This window comes from Salvelinus fontinalis, chromosome 19, assembly GCF_029448725.1.
Source record: "Salvelinus fontinalis isolate EN_2023a chromosome 19, ASM2944872v1, whole genome shotgun sequence".
Classification (NCBI taxonomy): Eukaryota; Metazoa; Chordata; class Actinopteri; order Salmoniformes; family Salmonidae; genus Salvelinus; species Salvelinus fontinalis.
In genome coordinates this window covers 31,431,965-31,454,004 of record NC_074683.1, presented here as the reverse complement: position 1 = coordinate 31,454,004, position 22,040 = coordinate 31,431,965, and the positions used below count along the sequence as shown (strand labels likewise).

Here is a 22,040-nt window from a genome sequence, read left to right as displayed (position 1 = left end):
AGAGGAGGGGGATGAATGAGCCAATTGTAAACTGGGGATTATTAGGTGACCATGATTGTCTGAGGGCCATCACTAATTGATGGGTCATGCTAAATCTATAATCTTCATTATACCAAAGTTAAGCCGGGGCCTCTAATGATCTTGAATTATAATTTGACGTTAATGTTTATGATTGTCATAGCAGACAATCTCCTAATCCATTCTCAAATCATCCATCCTCCTTCGATCTTGTATTATTGTGCTGTGGTTTGTTGACTAAAACCTGACTCTAGGTCACCGTATATCTACTTTGCCACTGTGGTTCCTGTTTGGCCATAGAAGGGATCTTAAAGCCAGTCTGATTTGAGTGGTTAAGCTACATTGCCCCAGCCCCATTTCTCAGCTTACCAAACAAAGTGGCATTCAGGCTGTTGAAATGACAGATTGTGTCTTTAATGTGCTGCAGGAAGGCAGTTACTGTAAATAATTCACTCTTTTGTACTAGTTGAGAGGAAACAACATTTAAGGGAGGAAATAATGTCTTTCTCTGTGTATTTTGAATATATTTTCTTGTTTTAGTCAAGTTTTCCTTAAAAACAATTCCAATCAAGCCGTGTCATTTTTGTCAGTCAAGCTTTTTTACTTTCTGTGATTGAGAGGAACAACTTGTTTTTGCATAGTTAAGTCCACAAGAGTTGATTCTAGAACTGCTAATTATGGCAAACAAAGTGTTGAGAATGTCAAATATGGATGACCACCAACGAGCAAAGTGTTGCCTATATTCTGTACATCTATTCACTTATCAAGATACCACAACTTTGGCTTCGTAGCACGGTCTTTATTGAGGGTGGTGCGGTTTCAATGCAAAAGCAATTTAGCTATTTCAACACATTTTGTTATCAGAGAAGAAAAAGTCATTCTCAGTTCATTGTGTTCTTTTCCCAATATAGGCCAAAGCAAGGCAGAGATCAATCATGGCTATCTGTCTGTCAGTCAGGCATGGTTCAATCAGTCATGGGTATATGCCAGCCTGGCGTGGTTCTGATAACACTCCTGTCACAGTTCTGTAGCTGTGATGCGTTGGAGAGAACACATACTCTCGTAAAATACAGACACGGCTGGCACGTAGCGGAAAAGCCACGCTATTGTACACACACTCCGTATCCATGCCAACCGAACCACTGTGGGGTAGGATCATAAAAGACAGAATAAACCATTATAAACCTTTGCTAACCAAGGAATTTTATTCTCTCTCCTATTCTCCATGTTTCTCTCTTTTCCATCCCAACTGCTAACAGAAACAGATTGGATTACAGGCTCTTACTGGTTTCATTATAAAATGCTGAGTGGTGGTGTTTCTGAGTGGATCCGGTGCCAGGGGTACTGGAAGAATGTAACTAGGGTTGCACATTTTGGGAAATATTCAGGGGTGGAAACTTCCCGTGGGAATTAACGGGAATATATGGGAATTAATATTAATACCATTTAAATGTTGTCACGTTCTGACCTTTATTTCCTTTGTTTTGTCTTTATTTAGTATAGTCAGGGCGTGAGTTGGGGTGGGCAGTCTATGTGTGTATTTCTGTGTTTTCCTATTTCTGTGTTTGGCAGGTGTTTTAGGCAGGTGTTTTGTGTTGTCTCTGATTGGGAACCAAATTTAGGTAGCCTGTTTTGTGTTGGGTTTTGTGGGTGGTTGTCTTCAGTCTTCTTGTGTCTGCACCAGACAGAACTGTTTCGGTTTTTTCACATTTGTTGTTTTTTGTATTTTGAGTGTTCACTTTTAATAAATCAAGGTGAACAATTACCACGCTGCACATTGGTCCTCCGATCCTTCTAATTTCTCCTCCTCAGACGAGGAGGAAGACGAAAGCCGTTACAAATGTAGATGTTTTTTTGCATTGGATATATTTACCATATCATATGAAGACAGAGACATAAACCTTTCACCTTATCATAAGTAGACATAATTGCAAATTATTAAATCCTTCCAATAGAAATTAAAAAAACAATTTAGTTACGAATTTAACTTTAATTAAATGAGTTGACTCTTCACATGGGATGATTTCACTGAACAACAAAGAAAGGGAATATTGAATGATTCCCAATGATCCATCGCATCTCCCAAAAAACGTTTTCAACATACATCTGTAAAATGATAGTCTAGAAACTAAAGCTTTGGTTGTTTTCCTCTCAGGCTTCCATGTCTTCTCCCTGGACCTCCTCAATGTCCACCTCTTTAACATCAGACTCTGAGGCCTCATCTTCACTGTCACTTTCCAACCTGGTTGAGGATGGCTCGTTGTCAGGCTCAAAAAGCCTCAAATTTGCCCGGATGGTCACCAATTTTTCAACCCTTGTATTGGTCAGCCTATTGCGTGCTTTGGTGTGTGTGTGTGTGTTCCCAAACAAGGACGTGTTGCGCTCTGAGGCAGCTGATGTTGGTGGAATTTGGATGATGGAGGCAACAGGGGAAAGAGCCTCAGATCCACAAAGTCCTTTCCACCAGGTGGCTGATGCAATATGGCAGTCGTGCCAACATATCTCATCTCCATCCCAAAGCTCTTGCTTGGAAGTGTACTTCGCCAGACTGCCAAGAACCTTGCCCTCATCCAGGCCAAGGTTGTAAGACACGGTAGTAATGACACCATTGGCCTTGTTGATCTCTGCATCAGACAGGATGCTCTTGCCAGCATAATTGGGGTCCAACATGTACGCTGCGTCATGTATGGGCTTAAGGCAGAAGTCTTCACGCTTTTTGATGTATTTCAGAACTGCAGTTTCCTCTGCTTGGAGCAACAGTGAAGTGGGCAGGGCAATACGGATTTCTTCTCTTACATCTGCAAGGAGAGTATGAACATCAGACAGGATGGCATTTTCTCCCTCAATCCGTGCAATGGTTACTGCTATAGGTTTCAGGAGTTTCAGGCTGCTTACCACTCTCTCCCAAAATACATCATCCAGGAGGATCCTCTTGATGGGGCTGTCCGTATCGGCAGGCTGTGATATGGCCATTTCTTGGAGAGACTCCTTCCCCTCCAAGAGACTGTCAAACATGATGACAACACCACCCCAATGGGTGTTGCTGGGCAGCTTCAATGTGGTGCTCTTATTCTTCTCACTTTGCTTGGTGAGGTAGATTGCTGCTATAACTTGATGACCCTTCACATACCTAACCATTTCCTTAGCTCTCTTGTAGAGTGTATCCATTGTGTCCAGTGCCATGATGTCCTTGAGGAGCAGATTCAATGCATGAGCAGCACAGCCAATGGGTGTGATATTAGGGTAGGACTCCTCCACTTTAGACCAAGCGGCCTTCATGTTCGCAGCATTGTCTGTCACCAGTGGAAATACCTGCTGTGGTCCAAGGTCATTGATGACTGCCTTCAGCTCATCTGCAATGTAGAGACCGGTGTGTCTGTTGTCCCTTGTGTCTGTGCTCTGGTTGAGGGGTGGAGATGATGTAGTTAGTTATTCCTTGCCCACAAACATTCGACCACCCATCAGAGATGTCTGCTTTCTCTATGATTTGCTTGACCTTCACTTGAATTCTATTGAACTCTGCATCCAGAAAATGAGTAGATAAAGCATGTCTGGTTGGAGGGCTGTATGCTGGGCGAAGAACATCCAGAAATCTCTTCCAATACACATTGCCTGTGAGCATCAGGGGTGAACCAGTTGTATACACAGCTCGAGCAAGACATTCATCAGCATTTCTCTGACTACGTTCCTCCATTGAGTAAAAATGAGTAAAAATTTTGAGTAAACAGACATTGAGTAAAAATGTCTGATTCCTAATTTTCACCTCGAATAGAAGTAGAGGGACTTTTGTCAGAGGTTGCTTGTTGTGAGCGCTGAGGGAACTTTATGCGCTTAGCCATATGATTCTGCATCTTTACTGCATTCTTCACATATGATTTGGCACAGTATTTGCAAATGTACACAGCTTTTCCTTCTACATTAGCTGGAGTGAAACATCTCCACATATCAGATAGTGCCCGTGGCATTTTCCTGTAAAGATTAGAAAAACATTTGGAAAAAAAATAAAAAATAATAAGCAGTTAGATTAAACAACTCCTTTGTAAGATAAATGTTTTAAAATGAAACATGTATGGAAACAGGTGAATTAACACTCCTCAGTTAGCAGGCTCAAGCAAGCTAAAATCCACAAGGTAGCAAAAACTAACTAGCAGAAATTGTTAACAAGTTAGAAATGATTTAAACACACTTTGCTGTAGGCTACTATTTACTAGTTAACAAAAAATAATGTATGTCATATAAAATACACTGCTCAAAAAAATAAAGGGAACACTTAAACAACACAATGTAACTCCAAGTCAATCACACTTCTGTGAAATCAAACTGTCCACTTAGGAAGCAAGACTGATTGACAATAAATTTCACATGCTGTTGTGCAAATGGAATAGACAACAGGTGGAAATTATAGGCAGTTAGCAAGACACCCCCAATAAAGGAGTGGTTCTGCAGGTGGTGACCACAGACCACTTCTCAGTTCCTATGCTTCCTGGCTGATGTTTTGGTCACTTTTGAATGCTAGCGGTGCTTTCACTCTAGTGGTAGCATGAGACGGAGTCTACAACCCACACAAGTGGCTCAGGTAGTGCAGCTCATCCAGGATGGCACATCAATGCGAGCTGTGCCAAGGAGGTTTGCTGTGTCTGTCAGCGTAGTGTCCAGAGCATGGAGGCGCTACCAGGAGACAGGCCAGTACATCAGGAGACGTGGAGGAGGCTGTAGGAGGGCAACAACCCAGCAGCAGGACCGCTACCTCCGCCTTTGTGCAAGGAGGAGCAGGAGGTGCACTACCAGAGCCCTGCAAAATGACCTCCAGCAGGCCACAAATGTGCATGTGTCTGCTCAAACGGTCAGAAACAGACTCCATGGGGGTGGTATGAGGGCCCGACGTCCACAGGTGGGGGTTGTGCTTACAGCCCAACACCGTGCAGGACGTTTGGCATTTGCCAGAGAACACCAAGATTGGCAAATTCGCCACTGGCGCCCTGTGCTCTTCACAGATGAAAGCAGGTTCACACTGAGCACATGTGACAGACGTGACAGAGTCTGGAGACGCCGTGGAGAACGTTCTGCTGCCTGCAACATCCTCCAGCATGACCGGTTTGGCGGTGGGTCAGTCATGGTGTGGGGTGGCATTTCTTTGGGGGGCCGCACAGCCCTCCATGTGCTCGCCAGAGGTAGCCTGACTGCCATTAGGTACCGAGATGAGATCCTCAGACCCCTTGTGAGACCATATGCTGGTGCGGTTGGCCCTGGGTTCCTCCTAATGCAAGACAATGCTAGACCTCATGTGGCTGGAGTGTGTCAGCAGTTCCTGCAAGAGGAAGGCATTGATGCTATGGACTGGCCCGCCCGTTCCCCAGACCTGAATCCAATTGAGCACATCTGGGACATCATGTCTCGCTCCATCCACCAACGCCACGTTGCACCACAGACTGTCCAGGATTTGGCGGATGCTTTAGTCCAGGTCTGGGAGGAGATCCCTCAGGAGACCATCCGCCACCTCATCAGGAGCATGCCCAGGCGTTGTAGGGAGGTCATACAGGCACGTGGAGGCCACACACACTACTGAGCCTCATTTTGACTTGTTTTAAGGACATTACATCAAAGTTGGATCAGCCTGTAGTGTGGTTTTCCACTTTAATTTTGAGTGTGACTCCAAATCCAGACCTCCATGGGTTGATACATTTGATTTCCATTGATAATTTTTGTGTGATTTTGTTGTCAGCACATTCAACTATGTAAAGAAAAAAGTATTTAATAAGAATATTTCATTCATTCAGATCTAGGATGTGTTATTTTAGTGTTCCCTTTATTTTTTTGAGCAGTGTATATTCACCACACCCAGTATTGTAATCAAAACTTACCAGAAAGCATGTAGTCCTTGGCTCAGACAGTGTAGTAGTGAGGGCTCAATAGCATCTCATTAGTGTGCAAGATCTTGAGAATCAGCTGTACATGTGATGGAAGAGTGCACTGTACATGTGATGGAAGAATGCACTGTGCATGCAGAGGGTTGCAATTCCATTGAATTGGGGATATTTTAACCATAATATGCCACAAGACCTAGAATTGCCTTGTGTATATCCCACAAAAAAAAGGTTCACTGTTATCAGCTAACTTTTTTTATGAATTTAAGCAACATTCCCAAAATTCCCGGGCTTAACTTCCCATGGAACATTTCCTGAAATTCCAGAAATGTACCGGAAAGTTTCCGAACCTTTGCAACCCTAAATGTAACATTCAAATAGTATAGAAACCACCAGGGAACCTTTGTGCCAACTCTAATATACAGAGAAACTTTAACTCTCATGTGATCTATTGATTAGTCTTTGATCAGACTTGTGTTTGGATAGTTGACCAGTGGACCATCTGTCTTGTTTTCAAATAAATCAAACATTTACTACTTTGATGTAAAGGTCAAAAGTAATTATTCATAAGGGTCTGTGTTTTTGTGTTCAAGGCATATGCTTTTGTGAGTTTATTCAAGCCTCTCTCTGTCTGTGTCCTCCCTCCAGAACATCCGGTCCAAGGTGGAGCTGACCGTGTGGGATCAACCTGAAGACCTCAGTCTGTCCTTCACTGCCACCTGTCAGGACGGACAGCCTCTCCCAGGCCTCAGGAAGTGTGCCGACCTCAAGATTGGAGACACGGTGAGTCTTACATAGGCCTCCCGGCTTTCCATGGATTTTCGCTATGTGGCCAAGCTGGAAAGTCAAAATTGTCTGTATCTTAAAAATGTATACTGAACAAAAATATAAACGCAACATGTGAAGTGTTGGTCCCATTTTTCATGAGCTGAAATAAAAGATCCCAGAAATGTTCCATATGCACAAAAAGCTTATTTCTCTAAAATGTTCTGCACAAATTTGTTTACACCCCTGTTGTGAGCATTTCTTCTTTGCCAAGATAATCCATCCACCTGACAGGTGTGGTATATCAAGAAGCTGATTGAACAGCATGCTCATTACACAGGTGCACCTTGTGCTGGGGACAATAAAAGGCTACTTTAAAATGTACAGTTTTGTCACAACACAATGCCACAGATGTCTCAAGTTTTAAGGGGGCATGAAATTGGCATGCTGACTACAGGAATGTCCAACAGAGTTGTTGCCAGATAATTTAATGTTAATTTCTCGATCAACGTCGTTTAAGATAATTTGGCAGTACATCCAACCAGCCTCACAACCGCAGATCACGTGTAACCACTCCAGCCCAGGACCTCCACATCCATCTTCTTCACCTGCGGGATTGTCTGAGGAGGGTGGGTGCTGAGGAGTATTTCTGTCTGCAATAATGCCCTTTTGTGGGGAAAAACTCATTCTGATTGGCTGGGCCTGGCTCCCCAGTGCGTGGACCTGGTTCTCAAGTGGGTGAGCCTATGTCTTCCCAGGCCCACCCATGGCTGCGCCCCTGCACAGTCATGTGAAATCCATTTCAATTGACTGATTTCCTTCTTTGAATTGTAATTCAGTAAAATATTTGAAATTGTTTCATGTTGCGTTTTATATTTTTGTTCAGTATACATTACCAGTCAACAGTTTGGACACACCTACTCATTCAAGGGTTTTTCTTTATTTTTACTATTTTCTACATTGTAGAATAATAGTGAATACATCAAAACTAGGAAATAACACATATGGAATCATGTAGTAACCAAAAAGGTTTTAAACAAACAAACAAACAAACAAATCCAAATATATTTTATATTCTTCAAAGTAGCCATCCTTTTCCTTGATGACAGCTTTGCACACTCTTGGCATTCTCTCAACCAGCTTCACCTGAAATGCTTTTCCAACAGTCTTCAGTTCCCACATATGCTGAGCACTTGATGGCTGCTTTTCCTTCACTCTGCGGTCCAACTCATCCCAAACCATCTCAATTGGGTTGAGTTCGGGTGATTGAGGAGGCCAGGTCATCTGATGCAGCACTCCATCACTCTCCTTCTTGGTCAAATAGCCCTTACACATCCTGGAGGTGTGTTGGGTCATTGTCCTGTTGAAAAACAAATGATAGTCCCACTAAGCGTAAACCAGATAGGATGGCGTATCGCTGCAGAATGCTCTGGTAGCCATTCTGGTTAAGTGTGCCTTGAATTCTCAATAAATCACTGACAGTGTCACCAGCAAAGCATCCCCACACCACCACACCACCTCCTCCATGCTTCACGGTGGGAGCCACACATGCGGAGATCCTCTGTTCACCTAATCTGCGTCTCACAAAGATTCGGCGGTTGGAACCAAAAATCTCAAATTTGGCCTCATTAGACCAAAGGACAGTTTTCCACCGGTCTAATGTCCATTGCTAGTGTTTCTTGGCCCAAGCAAGTCTCTTCTTCTTATTGGTGTCCTTTAGTAGTGGCTTCTTTGCAGCAATTCTACCATGAAGGCTTGATTTCATGCAGTGTCCTCTGAACAGTTCATGTTGAGATGTCTGTTACTTGAACTCTGTGAAGCATTTATTTAGGCTGCAATTTCCGAGGATGGTAACTCTAATGGACTTATCCTCTGCTGCAGAGGTAGCTCTCTGTCTTCCTTTCCTGTGGCGGTCCTCATGAGAGCCAGTTTCATCATAGTGCTTGATGGTTTTTGCGACTGCACTTGAAGAAACTTTCAAAGTTCTTGAAATGTTCCGTATTGACTGACCTTCATGTCTTATAGTAACGATGGACTGTCATTTCTCTTTGCTTTTTTGAGCTGTCTACAGCTGCACCATCGAGAGCATCCTGACTGGTTGCATCACTGCCTGGTATGGCAACTGCTCGTCATCCAATCGCAAGGCACTACAAAGGGTAGTGAATACGGCCCAGCATATCACCAGGGCCAAGCTTCCTGCCATGGCCCTAAACAGTGACTGGAAATGTTGTTTTATCATTCTAGGAACGACTTCACAAAATAACCTTCATTATCACTGGTGTTGACACTGGAAGGCTGCTGGTCTGTGATCCCAAGTATATTATATCTCCTACCATTGTGGCCTTGAGTATGGCACTTAACCCCCCACAAAGTAAAATACTGCACTGATGGGCTACTGTTTAAAACACATGGTCAACCCTCCATCTGGAGAGATATTGGATGTACAGGCTTTTTATCCAACCCTGCTCCTACACACCCTAGTCAGCTTATCAAGGGACTGTTGAGCAGCTGATTTTTTACAATGTGTTAGAGCAGGGCTGGAGCAAAAGCCTGCACATACAGGACTCTCCTGGAGTATGGTTGGCGGCCCTGCAACATTATAATTACTGTACAACCAAATACTTTTTATGTCGTTATAAAATAATTCCCTCATTCAATGGACGAGGGATCCAATTGCTAAGGGGGACAACTTCAAAGCAAGGTAGCTAACTAAGACGTTTATCTATTTGTAAGGATAAGATATTCAGGGTTGATTACAGAGCGACGTACAGTGCATTCATCTTAAGATAGCTAGGTGGGACAATCACATATCACAGTCATTGTAAGTACGTTTTTCCTCAAAGTAGGTGTCAGTAAAGTCATGTGAGAGAACATTTTTGTAAGCTGATTTACTGCATTTCTACACAATAAAACAATTCTAAAATGCTATTTTGAGAACAGCGAACACAAATTATGATGATGTGTAGCCTAACGGGTGCGCAATGATGTGCCAAATCTTGATTTAGAGCATTATTAAAGGGAAGGCATTAGAATAAGCCGGAGCCGATCCGTCGTCAGTATTGTGGAATAATTTGAATGTTAAGGTAAGATTTGAATTGAGAAAGCTGATCCGAGAGCAGCGCTGCCTTTCGATCCCATCAGTATCGACACACGCCTCAATAACGCACTTAGCGAACGCTCTCTCTGCGTGGTATTTTGGAAAACGCATGTTGCACTTTCGTCTGTTGCAGGAAAGATGCACCGTTAAAACACTCGTAAGCCTAAGTTCCATTGCTATTGGGAAACCTGGCACACGTGGTTAATTGTGTTTCAACATCAAATCAAATTTTATTTGTCACATGCGCCAAATACAACAGGTGTAGACCTTACAGTGAAATGCTTACTTAAAAACCATTAATTTAACCAAGAATGCAGTTAAGAAAATCCCTAAAAAGTAAGAGATAAGAATAACAAATAATTAAAGAGCAGCAGTAAATAACAATAGCGGGGCTATATACAGGGGGTACCGGTATAGAGTCAATGTGTCAATGTGCGGGGGCACCAGTGTCGAGGTAATTGAGATAATTATGTCCATGTACGTAGAGTTATTAAAGGGACTATGAATAGATATTAACAGAGAGTAGCAGCAGCGTAGATGGGGGGGGGGGGGGGGGGGGGGAATGCAAATAGTCTGGGTAGCCATTTCATTAGATGTTCAGGAGTCTTATGGCTTGTGGGTAGATGCTGTTTAGAAGCCTATTGGACCTAGGCTTGGCGCTTTAGTACCGCTTGCCGTGCGGTAGCAGAGAGAACAGTCTATGACTAGGGTGGCTGGAGTCTTTGACAATATTTATGAACTTCCTCTGACACCACCTGGTATCGAGGTCCTGGATGGCAGGAAGCTTGGCCCCAGTGGTGTACTGGGCCATATTCACTACCCTCTGTAGTGCCTTGCGGTCGGATGCCGAGCAGTTGCCATACCAGGCAGTGATGCAACCAGTCAGAATGCTCTCGATGGTGCAGCTGTAGATCCTTTTGAGGATCTGAGGACCCATGACAAATCTTTTCAGTCTCCTGGGGGGGAATAGGTTCTGTCGTGCCCTTTTCACGACTTTCTTGGTGTGCTTGGACAATGTTAGTTTGTTGGTGATGTGGACGCCAAGGAACTTGAAGCTCTCAACCTGCTCCACTACAGCCCCGTCGATGAGAATGGTGGCGTGCTCGGTCCTCCTTTTGCTGTAGTCCACAATCATCTCCTTTGTCTTGATAACATTTGGCCCATGGTGTGTTCTTGCCATTTTAGATGGAATGCATTCTTCTCTTCCTTTGTTTCAGAAAAACAATACTCTAAGAAACGTAAGGGGATGTGGGATCACTGCACATCTTAATCGCTTTGAATTCTGCACTGTTTAAATCCTCAGGCTTGTCTATATTGATAGAGGAGCCTGAGGATTTTCAAATCTTGAGGCTTCTCTAAAATCAGATTTTTAGGACAGAAATGTCAGGGCTTTTTTACTTCTTTGAAATCTCAAGTCACTTGTCCAAAAATAAAGAATTTTCTGCAACACCATGGGCCAAAACATTATTGGTATGGCATTTTATTGTTAGTGCATTGTTGGTTAAGGTCTTGTAAGTAAGTGTTTCACCTCAAGGTCTACACCTGTTATATTCTGCGCATGTGACAAATAACACTTTATTCGATATATTGGCCTCAATTAGAGATTTGTACAGGATCTATTGAAACTCTTAGCGTGGGGCTACACGCCAACACGCAGAGGTCCGACCCTGTGGAATTGTTCTTCCCAAAGCCCCAGTGTCTCCCTCACTCCCTTACTGATTCCTTATTTGTTTTAATTGAATGTAGGGATGGGGAGTCGGGGACTGGGGATTGAGGCTGAATGAATAATGGTAGTGAATAGAGGGAATTCCATCTCTCTATTGCCAGGGTGATGGGTCTTGTGGAATTGTTCTTCCCAAAGCCCCAGTGTGTCCCTCACTCCCTCACTGATTCTTATTTGTCTTAATTGAATGTAGGGATGGGGAATGGGGATGGCGGCTGAATGAATAATGGTAGTGAATGGGGGGGAATCACATCTCTCTATGGCCAGGGTGATGGGTCTAACTCTGTCTTTTGTTCTGCAGCGGGGGATTTTGCTGTGCAGACCTCTGAGTGCCAATCTGTCCTCCTAAAGAGAACATGAAGTAGCTGAAAGCACAGGGGCTCGTTACCAATGAATCTATCCTTGATTCCTTGCATCATCTCTCCTCGCCTCCTTCTCAAATTGCATTGGAGGAGATGATCTAGGCTCCCTCCCCTCTGACCTTGTCCTCCAATGCCTTTTGAGAAGGAGGCGAGGAAAGAGGACATGAGGAGTTAAGGAAACACGTATTGTGAAAGCATCCCAGATGTCAGTCACATGGGATGTGTCCCAGATGGCACCCTATTCCCTATGTAGCGCACTACTTTTCACCACTACCCATTGTGCTCTGGTTAAAAGTAGTGCCGTTTATAGGTAATACGGTGCCATTTGGGACGTAACCAGGGTCTCTTGCTGCAGCCTCGCTGGGTGGCCTGATGCTGCATGCCAATGTCCTCACAACAAGAGTTTGTTGGTGAAACCAAAGGCGATGGAAGAACAAAGATCACATGGTAACAGACGTGTGTTAACTCCAGTGTAGAAAGTTAAGTCCATATTCTATTTAAGGCAACACTCTCTCAAACCCTGAAAAGTACTAAATATGTCCCATACGTAAAAACAGATTAGGCTGTTAGACTACACCAACACACTCCCTGTCTATCAGGCTCTGTCTCTCAGGGAGTATGTTGTTGAATGCCACGGTGAAGGAGACAGAGTACAGTCTAAAGGCATTTTAATCGCATACTGCAGGACATTTCTCCTTGGTAACAATGATCTCTCAAATGTGAAGACAACTTCTTCAGGGTTAGGAGAATCTAATAGAATTTACCACATATAATTTTGTCTTGAAATTCACAGAGTACTATCAAATGTCATTGTCAAATATGAGAATAGTTTTCCCCTGAGTAAAGGAGAATGTCCTGCTGGGCTACCGTTTACCACATCTTCTTAAAATTTGTGTGTTTTGGCAGCCAGCGTATCACAGCTGTATCAACTTTTGCTCATGCACGCAAGCACACACACCGCATCTGCTACACCCCCCCCACTTAATTTCTCTCAACCTCTGAGCTAACAGGCCAACTGTGTAACGCAGTCAACTCTTTCATTGAGACAAACTGGTGAATCAACTGCTCCTCCCTCTACTCCACTTCTCTATTCCAGCCCTCTCTCCCAATCACAGCAGTGATGTCCTGTGATTTGCAGATGGATATGGCAGCTCTGCTTCTAGCTCCTAAGCAACTTTGCTCTGGGCTAATAATGTAAGAAATAACGAAAGAAAAAATAAAATGGCTCCTAAGCAACTTTGCTTAGGAGCTATTTTATTTTTTGTGTGTTATTTCTTACATTATTTGCCCAGAATTAGTTTTCTGTTATTACATACAGCCAGAAAGAACTTTTGGATATCATAGCGGCGGTAACTCACCAGCATTACGACCAGGAGTGCGACTTTCCTGAGTTGGATCCTTTGTTCATACCCCGCAGGGCAATTGAACTTGTTCCAGAGGCTGCTCCGAAACACCGCCGGCGGGGAAGAGGTATTCAGAGTGGACTTCTAGTCCGACTCGGGAGGCGTGCATACCATCCACCACTTTCAAATATATTACTCGCTGGTGTTGAGTCTCTGGATAATAAAGTGGATGAGCTCAGGGCAAGGATCTCTTTTCAGAGAGACATCAGGGATTGTGGCATACTCTGTTAGACGTGAACATGGCTCTCTCGGGATGTACTGTCCCCGTCCATACAGCCATCTGGGTTCTCAGTACATCGCGCAGACAGGAATAAAGAACTCTATGGGAAGAAGAAAGGAGGGGGTGTATGTTTCATGATTAACTACTCATGGTGTGATTGTGCTAACGTACAGAAACTCAAGTCCTTCTGTTCACCTGCCCTATAATACCTCAAAATCAAATGCCGACCGTATTTCCTCCCTAGAGAATTCTCTTCAGTTATAGTCACAGCCGTGTATATTCCCCCTCAAGCCGATACCACGATGGCCCTCAAAGAACTACACTGGACTTTATGCAAACTGGCAACCACATATCCTGAGGCTGCATTTATTATAGCTGGGAATTTTAACAAAGCAAATTTGAGGAAAATGCTACCGAAGTTCTACCAACACCTTGACTGTAGTACTCACGCTGGTAAAACATTGGACCACTGCTACTCAACTTTTTGAAAATGCCTACAAGGCCCTCTCCCGCCCTCCCTTCAGCAAATCTGCTTTTCCCTTCCTATAGGCAGAAACTCAAACAGGAGGTACCTGTGCTAAGGTCTATTCAACGCTGGTCTGACCAATCGGAATCCATGCTTAAATATTGTTTTGATCACACACACTGGAATATGTTCCGGGTAGCCTCTAAGAATAACATCGACGGATACAGTGACTGAGTTCATCAGGAAATGTATAGGGGATGTTGTACCCACTGTGACTATTAAAACCTACCCAAACCAGAAACCGTGGATAGATGGCAGCATTCGCACAAAACTGAAAGTGCGAACCACTGCATTTAACCATGGCAAGGTGACTGGGAATATGGCCAAATACAAACAGTGTAGTTATTCCCTCCGTAAGGCAATCAAACAGACAAAACGTCAGTACAGAGACACAAAGTGGAGTCACAATTCAACAACATGAGACGTATGTGGCAGGGTCTACAGACAATCACGGACTACAAAGGGAAAACCAGCCACGTTGCGGACAGATGTCTTGCTTCCGGACAAGCTAAACACCTTCTTCGCCCGCTTTGAGGATAACACAATGGACTGTGGGCTCTCCTTCTCTGTGGCCGACGTGAGTGAGACATTTAAGCGTGTTAACCCTCGCAAGCTGCCGGCCCAGACGGCATCCCTAGCTGTGTCCTCAGAGCATGCGCACACCAACTGGCTGGTGTGTTTACGGATATATTCAATCAATCCCTATACCAGTGCTGTCCCCACATGCTTTAAGATAGGCACCATTGTTCCTGTTCCCAAGAAAGCCAATATAACTGAACTAAATGACTATCGCCCTGTAGCACTCACTTCTGTCATCATGAAGTGATTTGACAGACTAGTCAAGGATAATATTACCTCCACCCTAACTGTCACCTTTGACCCACTTCAATTTTCTTACCGCCCCAATAGGTCCACAGACGATACAATCACACTGCCCTATCCCATCTGGACAAGAGGAATACCTATGTAAGAATGCTGTTCATTGACTACAGCTCAGCATTCAACACCATAGTACCCTCCAAACTCATCATTAAGCTGGAGTCCCTGGGTCTTGACCCCACCTTGTGCAAATGGGTCCTGGACTTACCGACGGGTTGCCCCCAGGTGGCGAGGGTAGGAAACAACATCTCCACTGCGCTGATTCTCAACACTGGGGCCCCACAAGGGTGCGTTCTCAGCCCCCCTCCTGTTCACCCACGACTGCGTGGCCATTCACACCTCCAACTCAGTCATCAAGTTTGCAGACGACACAACAGTGGTAGGCGTGATTGCCAACAGCCACGAGACAGCCTACATGGAGGAAGTGAGGGCCCTCGGAGTGTGGTGTCAGGAAAATAACCTCTCACTCAATGTCAGCAAAACAAAAGAGATGATCGTGGACTTCAGGGAACAGCAAAGGGAGCACCCCCCTATCAACATCAATGTGACAGCAGTGGAGAAGGTGGAAAGTTTTTCACAGTGCCCTATCCCATCTGGACAAGAGGAATACCTATGTACGAATGCTGTTCATTGACTATAGCTCAGCATTCAACACCATATTTCCCTCCAAGCTCATCATTAAGCTTGGGGCCTTGGGTCTGAACCCCGCCCTGTGCAACTGGGTCCTGGACTTCCTGACGGGTCGACCCCCAGGTGGTGAAGGTAGGAAACAACACCTCCACTTCGCTGATCCGCAACACTGGGGCCCCACAAGGGTGCGTGCCTAGCCCCCTCTTGTACTCCCTGTTCACCCATGACTGCATGGCCTGGCACGTCTCCAACAAAACAGTAGGAGGCCTGATGACCAACAATGATGAGACAGCTTACAGGGAAGAGGGGAGTGCCCTGGGAGACTGGTGCCAGGAAAATAAATAATCTCTCACTCAATGTCAACAAAACAAAGGAGTTCATCGTGGACTTCAGGAAACAGCAGAGGGAGCATGCCCCTATCCACATCGATGGGACCGCAGTGGAGAAGGTGGAAAGCTTCAAGTTCCTTGGCGTACACATCACTGACGATCTGAAATGGTCAATCCACACAGACAGTGTGGTGAAGAAGGCACAACAGTGCCTCTTCAAACTCAGGAGGCGGAAGATATTTGGCTTAGCCCCTAAAACCCTCACAAACTTTTAGAGATGCACAATTGAGAGCATCCTGGCGAGCTATATCACCACCTAGTACGGCAACTGCACCGCCCGCAGCGGCAGGGCTCTCCATAGGGTGGTGTGGTCTGCCAAACGCATCACCGGGGGCAAACTACCTGCCCCCCAGGACTGAAAACAGCTCTTATCTCAAGGCCATCAGACCTGTTAAATAGCCATCACTAGCCGGCTTCCACCCAGTTAAGCAATCCTGCACCTTAGAGGCTGATGCCCTATATACAGTTGAAGTCAGAAGTTTCATACACCTTAGCCAAATACATTTAAACTCAGTTTTTCACAATTCCTGACATTTAATCCTAGTAAAAATTCCCTGTCTTAGGTCAGTTCGGATCACCACTTTATTTTAAGAATGTGAAATGTCAGAATAATAGTAGAGAGAATGATTTATTTAAGCTTTTATTTCTTTCATCACATTCCCAGTGGGTCAGAATTTGACATACAATCAATTAGTATTTGGTAGCATTGCCTTTAAATTGTTTAACTTGGGTCAAACGTTTCGGGTAGCCTTCCACAAGCTTCCCACAACAAGTTGGGTGAATCTTGGCCCATTCCTATCAGAAGCTTCTAAAGCCATGAAATCCAAGCTGTTTAAAGGCACAGTCAACTTAGTGTATTTAAACTTCTGACCCACTGGAATTGTGATACAGTGAAATAATCTGTCTGTAAACAATTGTTGAAAAAAATACTTGTGTCATGCACAAAGTAGATGTCCTAACCGACTTGCCAAAACTATAGTTTGTTCACAAGAAATTTGTGGAGTGGTTGAAAAACAAGTTTTAATTACTCCAACCTAAGTGTATGTAAACTTCCGACTTCAACTGTACATAAACATGGAATCACTGGCCATTTTAATAATGGAACACTAGCCACTTTAATAATGTTTACATACTGCTTTACTCACCTCATGTGTATATACTGTATTCTATTCTACTGTATTTTAGTCAATGCCACGCCGACATTGCTCAATCTAATATTTATATATTTCCATGATTTTACTTTTAGATGTGTGTGTATTGTGAATTGTTTTTAGATACTACTGCACTGTTGGAGCTAGGAACACAAGCATTTCGCTACACCCATAATAACATTTGCTAAATATGTGTATGTGACCAATAGACTTTATTTGATTTGGTTCCCCGTCTTTTTACTCCAGCAGCTTTATCTCATAGCTACTAGTTTCCCTAATGAGCCAGTGTTTGAATGAGCTAAGTTCCTCGTGACTCACATGTCCCCTAAATCTCATTACCTCGTTAGGAAGAGGACTAGCTGTGGTGGACGAGGAAGAGAGACGGGCCGACAGGCTTTCCATGTTTTACGCTGTAGTGAACAAGGAAGAGCGACGGTCGGACAGGCTTTCCATGTTTTACGCTGTAGTGAACAAGGAAGAGCGACGGGCCGACAGGCTTTCCATGTTTTACGCTGTAGTGAACAAGGAAGAGCGACGGTCGGACAGGCTTTCTATGTTTTACGCTGTAGTGAACAAGGAAGAGCGACGGGCCGACAGGCTTTCCATGTTTTACGCTGTAGTGAACAAGGAAGAGCGACGGTCGGACAGGCTTTCCATGTTTTACGCTGTAGTGAACAAGGAAGAGCGACGGTCGGACAGGCTTTCCATGTTTTACGCTGTAGTGAACAAGGAAGAGCGACGGTCGGACAGGCTTTCCATGTTTTACGCTGTAGTGAACAAGGAAGAGCGACGGTCGGACAGGCTTTCCATGTTTTACGCTGTAGTGAACAAGGAAGAGCGACGGTCGGACAGGCTTTCTATGTGTTGCGCTGTAGTGAACAAGGAAGAGCGACGGTCGGACAGGCTTTCCATGTTTTACGCTGTAGTGAACAAGGAAGAGCGACGGTCGGACAGGCTTTCTATGTTTTACGCTGTAGTGAACAAGGAAGAGCGACGGTCGGACAGGCTTTCTTTGTGTTGCGCTGTAGTGGACGAGGTTGAGAGACTGGCTGACAGGTCTTCCATGTGTTATGCTGTAGTGGACGAGGTAGAGGGACTGCCCAGGAGAAACGTCCCACAATTCTGCAGTCATGTCCGGTTCTTCAGCCAAGAATGTTGTGATGCTGGTGCATATGGAATAAAGTTGTTTTGTTGATTGTCTTTCTTCCATGACTCGTGTTTCCTTGGTAGCTTAGAATACCACCTAGGTTTGGTTTGGAAAGTTGTCGCAGGGTGCTGAAGTCATGACTGTTTACTCCTCCACAAAGCCACTCCAACACACATTGCTTATTATCATGCAGCAGTTTTGTATTAGTCTTTCCTCCGCCTTCGAAGTGTACAGGATTGTTCAGTCTTTTAGGACACACAGGCTCTCTCAGCATGGTCTCTGACCCCTTCATCACTAGGCCTGTTGATGTTCGCTTCTCATTGAACGAGGAAGGCTAACCCTGAGATGCGTCTGTAAACTCCTATGGCATCTAATAACATAGTAGTCAAATTAAAATAAATTAAAAATGTATTGGTCACATACACATGGTTAACAGATGGTAATGTGAGGGTAGCGAAATGCTCGTGCTTCTAATTCCGACAATGCAGTAATATCTAACAAGTAATCTAACAATTCCCCAACAACTACCTAATACACACAAATCTAAAGGAGTGAATGAGAATATGTACATATAAATATATGGATGAACGATGGTCTACAGCCAGGTCTCGGGGTTAGAGGAACTGGAGAAAGAAGATATAGCCAAGGAAACCCAGAGGAAGAGAGATGAGATCATGTATTCTAAGTGACAGGGCTCTGCTCTGTCCCCAAAAGACTCAGATCTGTGAGTTACGTGTGGAGCTGAAGCCAACATCAACACAGCCCTAACGTCCAAGTGTTTGGCTTTGGGGCTGCAGTCCAAGAGGCTGTGGGCATTAGAGTCTTTGCTGGGAGCTGAATCCCTCACATCTTCACATCCCACGACCCCTCAAGTCTCCTGCAGACTGGTGTAGTGCTCCTTCCCTTATCTGGAACCACTGGGATGCGGATGAGTGGCTCTCAAAGATGGCGCCGTACTGGATGGCCACCGTTTTGCAAGCTCCTCTTTCCTCTATTCCTCCATTCTACTGGCTACTAGTCACTCAATAATAAGATGGATGACCTCCGATCGTGGATTTGCTGCCAACGGGACTCTCCAAACTGCATTATTCTTTGCTTTTAAAAAACATTTGTGTCGGACAATATACTCCCCCATGGCTATCCAACTCAATGGATTCTCCATTCATCGTGCGGACAGGAGGGTGGAGTCAGGGAAATTGGGGGGGGGGTTCCTCTACGTATCACCAACTGGTGTGATAACTCCAGCATGGTGGAAGTGTCGACCCACTGTTCACCTGTCTTGGAATACATAATGGTCAAATGCTGACCCTTCTACCTCACGAGGGAGTTTTCAGTTGTTATCATGACTTGCATACATTCCACCTCAGGACAAGAAAAATAACAAGCTGGCACTTAACGAACTGTACAAGGCTATAAACAAGCAACAAAATCTACATCCAGAGGCTGCCTTTCTGGTTGCCGGCGATTATTATTTTGCATCACTGAGACAAGTGATGCCCAACTTCCATCAATACGTCTCCAATGCAACTAGGGGCAATAAAGTCCTAAACCACTGTTATTCTACCCATAAGCAAGCATACAAGGCCCTCCCTCGTCCGGCATTCGGCAATTCAGATCATGACTCCCTACACCTGCTTGCTGTTTACAAGCAGAAACTCAAACAGGAAGTACCCGTGACTCGCTCCATTGCGAAATGATCACCAGAATCTGAGATTATTCTAAAGGACTGCTTTGCTACCGCTGATTGGAATATGTTTAGAGACTCTGCCGATAACATTGACGTGCCTACCACCTCTGTCACCAGCCTCATTAGAAAGTGTATTGGCGACGTTGTCTCCACGGTGAGGGTTCGCTGCTTCCCCCATCAAAAGCCCTGGATTAACACCATAGGTTGGCGGTAAACTAAGGGACAGGGATACCAGACACAGAGCTATTGTAGACAACCCTGAGGCTACGGCCGAGGACAGGAATAAGTACAAGAAGTCCTGTTATGACCTCCGCAAAGTCATCAAGTGTGAGAAAGGACAATATAGGAATAAGGTGGAATCATACTACACAGCCTCCGACGCCCACCGCATGTGGCAGGGGCTACAGTCCATTATGGATTACAAAGGAAGACGGCTGTATGCACGCGTTGACAACAACAACATCGTGCCGGGTGTGAGGGCCGTCACCGACTTAGAGGATTGGGTGATCTCGCTCTCTGTGGCTGACATGAGGAAGGTCTTTAAACAGGTCAACACTCGCAAGGCCGCGGTGCCCGGTGGTATTCCAGGGCGCATTCTCAGAGCTTGTGCAGAACTGCTAGCAAGCATATTCATGGTGATTTTCAACCCGTTTATCTTATATCCTGTTGCCTAGTCACCTTACCCGTATACATATCTACCTCCATCACCCCTGAACATTGTAAATATGGTATTGGAACTGACTCTGTATATAGTATACTTACCCCTATACATATCTACCTCCATCACTCCAGTATTCCTGCACATTGTAAATATGGTATTGGAACTGACTCTGTATATAGTATACTTACCCCTATACATATCTACCTCCATCACTCCAGTATTCCTGCACATTGTGAATATGTATTGGAACTGACTCTGTATATACTATGCTTACTTACTTACTGTGTTCTTCATATTTCTTCTTATTTCTTGTTTTTGTCCGGTCTTACATTGTTATTGATTGTTAGGTTTTGAGTTTGTAAGAAAGGCTTTTCACTGTACTTAAACGTTGAGTTTACAAGTCATTGGACTTCTTCTAGTGCTGCATGTGTTACTCTCATATTGTTGGCCATATTGTGTCGATTCGTTTTCCTCCTTGCTGAACTTTGGTGGTTAAAGGAACCATACTTCTCCAGAGATATGTTTGGTTGAACGTATTGCAACCACGTTTCTTATGAGTTCTATTAGATGTTATTGAAGTCGATCCTTATGTTTTCTGCATTTCCCCATGTTTTTGTTTTGTCTGTTTGTTTCGTTTTGCCTCTGGCACTTTAGAATACACTCCAAGGTTTCATGGAAGGTAATGATATGAAACTGACATGTATTCTGTCGTTTTGTAGATTTATGGTAATATCTATTTAACTGGGGGAATTCACGCCAGTATCCCATCTAAATGGAGTGAAACCACAAAGATTAACATTCTGCCTCATCTACGACAGCCAGTGTGTGGATGGTTGCTGTGTTGTTCAGCTACACATTCACGGACACACACACATACACACACACACACTGGAGATGGTTGCTGTTCAGTTCAGCTACACACACACACACACACACACACACACACACACACTGGAGATGTTGCTGTGCAGTTCAGCTACACACACACACGCACACACACACACACACACAGGAGATGGTTGCTGTGCAGTTCAGCTACACACACACACACACACACACACACACACACACACACACACACACACACACACACACACACACACACACACACACACACACACACACACACTGGAGATGGTTGCTGTGCAGTTCACACACACACACACACACACACACACACACACACACACACACTGGAGATGGTTGCTGTGCAGTTGAGGTACAGAGAGACAAACACTAACCCTGCACAGTAACAGTTCATGTTGAGACAGGCCATGCTAAAGGGAGGGTGGTGTGCCTCTCTTGTTCAGACTTCCTTCCTAAGAGCAATCAAATGGGTGGAGGCCCTGTTCTTTCTGTGTCATCTGCTCAAATTGGCTGATTAATCAACTGACTGAGCCACATCAACTCTCCTCTGAACTCTATCCGCCCTCTCTTCTCTGAACTCTATCTCTTTATCTTGCTCTTCCCCTTTCCCTCTGAACTTGCTGTCTCAGTGTGTGTCTCTGTCTTGGTGTG

The 22,040-nt window shown here is 44.5% G+C and overlaps 1 protein-coding gene across 2 annotated transcripts in view; it reads left to right on the top strand.

Moving 5' to 3' along the window:
- The window catches only part of LOC129816608 (integrin beta-5-like), a 98,523-nt gene that overhangs the window by 9,031 nt on the left and 67,452 nt on the right, over positions 1-22,040 (top strand). For both annotated transcript variants that reach the window (XM_055871301.1, XM_055871300.1), the window contains exon 9: positions 6,531-6,665. In XM_055871301.1, coding sequence (XP_055727276.1) covers positions 6,531-6,665 — 135 coding nt within the window. The remainder of the gene's footprint in view (positions 1-6,530; positions 6,666-22,040) is intronic.